General features: G+C 51.9%; 1 protein-coding gene across 1 annotated transcript in view; it reads left to right on the forward strand.

Annotated features, from left to right (window-relative positions):
- Positions 1–902: 902 nt before the first annotated feature.
- hdac5 (histone deacetylase 5) overlaps positions 903–4,713 on the forward strand; it is a gene marked incomplete at its 5' end in the record, with an annotated part of 26,962 nt that continues 23,151 nt past the window's right edge. Inside the window, 5 exons of the mRNA XM_083676529.1 lie at positions 903–936; positions 1,358–1,680; positions 2,149–2,293; positions 2,663–2,768; positions 3,123–3,256. Of these exons, the coding sequence (XP_083532655.1) occupies positions 903–936; positions 1,358–1,680; positions 2,149–2,293; positions 2,663–2,768; positions 3,123–3,256 (742 nt within the window). The remainder of the gene's footprint in view (positions 937–1,357; positions 1,681–2,148; positions 2,294–2,662; positions 2,769–3,122; positions 3,257–4,713) is intronic.

Raw genomic sequence — 4,713 nt, forward strand, 5'->3', positions numbered from 1 at the left:
TACAGATGCTCTCACATACAGATGCTCTACCATACAGATGCTCTCACATACAGATGCTCTACCATACAGATGCTCTCACATACAGATGCTCTACCATACAGATGCTCTCACATACAGATGCTCTACCATACAGATGCTCTCACAGCGGTGGCAGTGACATGTCACGTCCTCAAAGGGTTGTTAGCAGCACTGAACTGTGACTCGCTCTGCGCTCTGTCTCCTGTGTAACTCTGTCTCCTGTGTAACTCTGTCTCCTGTGTAACGGCAGATCCCATTTCTGTCTCCACCAGCCTCCCCTGCAGTCTGCAGTGTCTCCCTTAGTCATGTCCCAGTCATACACAACCAACCAACCAACCAACCAACCCTCCCCTGAGGGTTTCTGCACAGTCAGTCGTTGAAGCGTGTGTGTGTGTGTGTGTGTGTGTGTGTGTGAATATTCATTCTGTTAGAAACACTTCTGGGGTCATTCATACAAATCTCTTAGTGTGGTGAATATTGTAGGTGTATAGCTGTGTGGTAAATCTCCTAATAGAACTGTCTGTGTGTGTGTCTGTGTGTGTGTGCGTGTGCATGTGTGTGTGTGTGTGTGAGAGAGAGGGAGGAGAGAGAGAGACTCAAACATCAGTAGTGTTTCCAACCCCTCTGAACTATTGTCACAGTTATGCAACCCAATCACAGAGACACAGAGGTCCGACCAGAACTGAACCAATGTTCTGATCTCTGAAAACCAGCAGTGAAAGGTCTGTATTTGGGGTTAGTCTACTACTGTACCTGAAAGGGGTCGATAGCAGGGGTCAGTCTACTACCTGGTGCATTCATCCGCACAGGATCATGCTTGTCAGTGCAGTGAATGTCTGTACGACAACCTTGTTACGACCTCGTTGACAACACTGGGATCCGAAATGGATCCGTTCCCGGAACTGGTGGCTAAAAGACGTTTGGACAGCATTGGTGGAACTGTAGGCTAAATGTCATTTCTGTCGGAGGGAGTTACTCCTCAGTCTCTGAACTTTGACCAGGAAGTACCTGTACCGTTTCAGTTGTGGTTGCTGTGGGTTCATGTGTTTGCGGCTGTGTGTGGACAGGTCTTATTTAACTCCTGAATTGATGAGAGATTCTTTTTTATTAATGAACCTTTCTTCTTCTTTCTCTTCTTCTCTCCTCCCCCTCTCCCTCCCTTCTCCCTCTCTTCTCCCTCTCTTCTCCCTCTCCCTCTCTCTCTCCCCCTCTCCCTCTCTCTTCTCTTCTCTTCTCCCTCCCTTCTCTCTCTCTCCCTCTCCCTCTCTCTTCTCTCCTCCCTCCCTTCACTCTCTCTCCCTCCATTCTCTCCCCCCCTCTCCCTCTCCCTCTTCCCCAGCAGTGGAGGTGAAGCCAACCCTCCCCTCGGGGATGCAGAGCCCTGTGGGCAGCGGAGACCAGGGTGGAGGAGGAGGAGGCCCTGTGGACCTGCGGACCGACCCCAGGCTGGGGCCTCTGGGTGTAGGAGGAGGTGGAGGAGGTGGTGGAGGAGGAGGAGGAGGCGCAGTGGACCCCTCCCTGAGAGAACAGCAGCTGCAGCACGAACTGCTCCTCCTCAAGCAGCAGCAGGAGCTGCAGAAACAGCTGCTCTTCGCTGAGTTCCAGAAACAACACGAAGTTCTGACCCGCCAGCATGAAGTCCAGTTACAGGAGCACCTGAAGGTAAGAGGAATGGTTGAGCCAGCGGTGGCTAGGCTAGGCTAGGTTAGGCTAGGCTAGCTAGATTCTGACCCGCCAGCATGAAGGGGTAGTTTATACCCTCTGTAGGGGCTAGGGGTAGTTTATACCCTCTGTAGGGGCTAGGGGTAGTTTACACCCTCTGTAGGGGCTAGGGGTAGTCTATCCCCTCTGTCGGGGCTAGGGGTAGTTTATACCCTCTGTAGGGGCTAGGGGTAGTTTATACCCTCTGTATGGGGCTAGGGGTAGTTTACACCCTCTGTAGGGGCTAGGGGTAGTCTATACCCTCTGTCGGGGCTAGGGGTAGTTTATACCCTCTGTAGGTGCTGGGGGTAGTTTATACCCTCTGTAGGGGTAGTTAACACCCTCTGTTGGAGCTAGCGATAGCTCCTATGAGCTTCATTTGACTGTCCCCCCCCACCCCCTCCTCTCGCCCCGCTGGTGTCCCTCCAGCAGCAGCAGGAGATCCTAGCAGCCAAGAGGCAGCAGGAGCTGGAGCATAAGAGGAAGCTGGAGCAGCAGAGGCACGAGGAGCTGGAGAAGCAGCGGCTGGAACAGCAGCTCCTTATGCTGCGCAACAAGGAGAAGGGCAAAGAGAGTATGTGCTGTGGAGGACACACACGCTAGCACGCAGGCACACACACACATTAGGATGCATGCGTGTGCGCGTGTGCACACACACACACACACACACACACAGATGCATGCACGCACGCAGACACACACACACACACACATACACACACACACACATATTAGGATACATACACGCACATGCATACACACACACACACACACACACACACACACACACACACACACACACACACACACACACACACACACACAGATGCACAGTACTCATGCTGCTCCACAAGGAGAACAGCAAAGAAACACACACACACGCACACGCACACACACACGTGTGTTGGTCTGAGATGTTTGTTTTCATTGTTCTTTCCGGAAGGTGCCATTGCCAGTACTGAGGTGAAGCTGAAGCTGCAGGAGTTCCTCCTGAGTAAGAAAGAGCCCGGCCTGGGCGGACTCAACCATTCCTTCGCCCAGAAATGCTGGTGAGTGGCTGGGAACTCAGGACAAGTGTCTGGGAATGTTCTAGGGATGAACTCCCAACCCCCTCCAAAGAACATGTTAGCATCAAAGTCTTTCACCGGCCAGCACACCTTCCCCAAGTCTATCCATGCTGGTATCCTAATTGTATCGCTCATCTTGATGTCTTCTGGTTTTTGGGGTTAATAAATGTCCTCTGGTTTTTGGGTTTCACTCAGCTATACGGATATCCTAACCTGTCACCTGGTTTTGGTGAGGGTTTGTCTAACTGTCTCCTGGTTTTGGTGAGGGTTTATCTAACTGTCTCCTGGTTTTGGTGAGGGTTTATCTAACTGTCTCCTGGTTGTTGTGTTGACCAGGGGCGCCCACCACACCTCTCTGGACCAGAGTTCCCCCCCCCAGAGCAACACTCCCGGGACACCCCCCTCCTACAAACTACCCCCTCTCCTGGGGTCCTACGAGGGCAAGGACGACTTCCCCCTCCGCAAAACTGGTGAGTGTGTGTGAGAGTGAGTGTGTGTGAGAGTGAGTGTGTGTGAGAGTGAGTGTGTGTGTGTGTGAGAGTGAGTGTGTGTGAGAGTGAGTGTGTGTGAGAGTGAGTGTGTGTGAGAGTGAGTGTGTGTGAGAGTGAGTGTGTGTGTGAGTGTGTGCGTGTGTGAGTGTGTGCGTGCGTGCGTGTTTTTTGTGATTGCATGTTGGTATTCATTTGTGCGTGTGTGTGTGTCAATTTGATCTGCCGGTGTGCGTGTGTGCGTGTGTGTGTGTGTGTGTGTGTGTGTGTGTGTGTGTGTGGGTTTGTCTATATATGTGTGTGTGGGCATCTATATCTTGGTGCATGAATGTATACTGCCCCTCCTCAGGTGTGGCTGCATGAGTCAGTCAGAATGAGTCATCAGAGCTGCAGTGTTGACCTACACACACACACACACACACAGACACACACACAGAGCTCATACACACACACATATACACACACAGCGCTCATACACACACACATACACACAGCGCTCGCACACACACACACACACACAACACACAGCACTCGCACACATACACACACAACACACAGCGCTCGTACACACACACAGCGCTCTCACACACACATACACACACACACAGCACACACACACACACACACACACGTTTGTACGCATACAGACATGCTCGTGCATACAAACTATCCCACCCTTACATAGACAACCGACCTACCCATACACAAACCTGGAGACATGAGGCATGGTCCCAAACCTATGCTTCTGCAACACACAGACCCACTACACTGGTGGAGGCTGGTGGAGGTAGAAATCGGAGGACAGGCTCATTGTAATGCATGGAACGGAATGATATCAAACACGTCTGTATGATACCGTTCCTCATTCCGTTCCATGCATTACATTGAGCCCCTCCTCCGATTTCTACCTCCACCGGCCTCCCCTGCTGTACACCAATGCTGCCAGACAAGAGGCCTGTTCATTACAGAAGGCCGACACCAAACGCATACACACACACACACACACACACACACCTCCAGTAAACCCTAACCCTAACCCCCTCGCTCTGTGTACTGACAACAACAGTGTCATCTCCTGCAGATCTGCCAGCGAGGGTTGAGCAGCTGTTTGCTTGCTGTTGTTTCTTTTGGCTGGTCAGCTGCTTACTGGCTAATGCCTCTCCCCAACAAACACCTTCCATCACCCACCCTCATCCACTCACTGCCAACTATCAACAGCCTGGGTTTAAGGGGTTGAGGGGGGGGGGGTTGAGTGTGTGTGTGTTCGTTCTTGCAGGCAAGTGTGTGTGTGGGTATTCTTGCATGCAAGTGTGTGTGCGTGTGTGTTCTTGCGTGCAAGTGTGTGCGTGTGCATGTGTGTGTGTTTGTGTGTGTGACGTGCACAACCTCACAAGATTTGCCTCTCTTAACCCTCCCAGCCTTCATCCTCCAAAAACACT

Source organism: Argentina silus (assembly GCF_951799395.1).
Source record: "Argentina silus genome assembly, chromosome: 9".
Taxonomy (NCBI): Eukaryota; Metazoa; Chordata; class Actinopteri; order Argentiniformes; family Argentinidae; genus Argentina; species Argentina silus.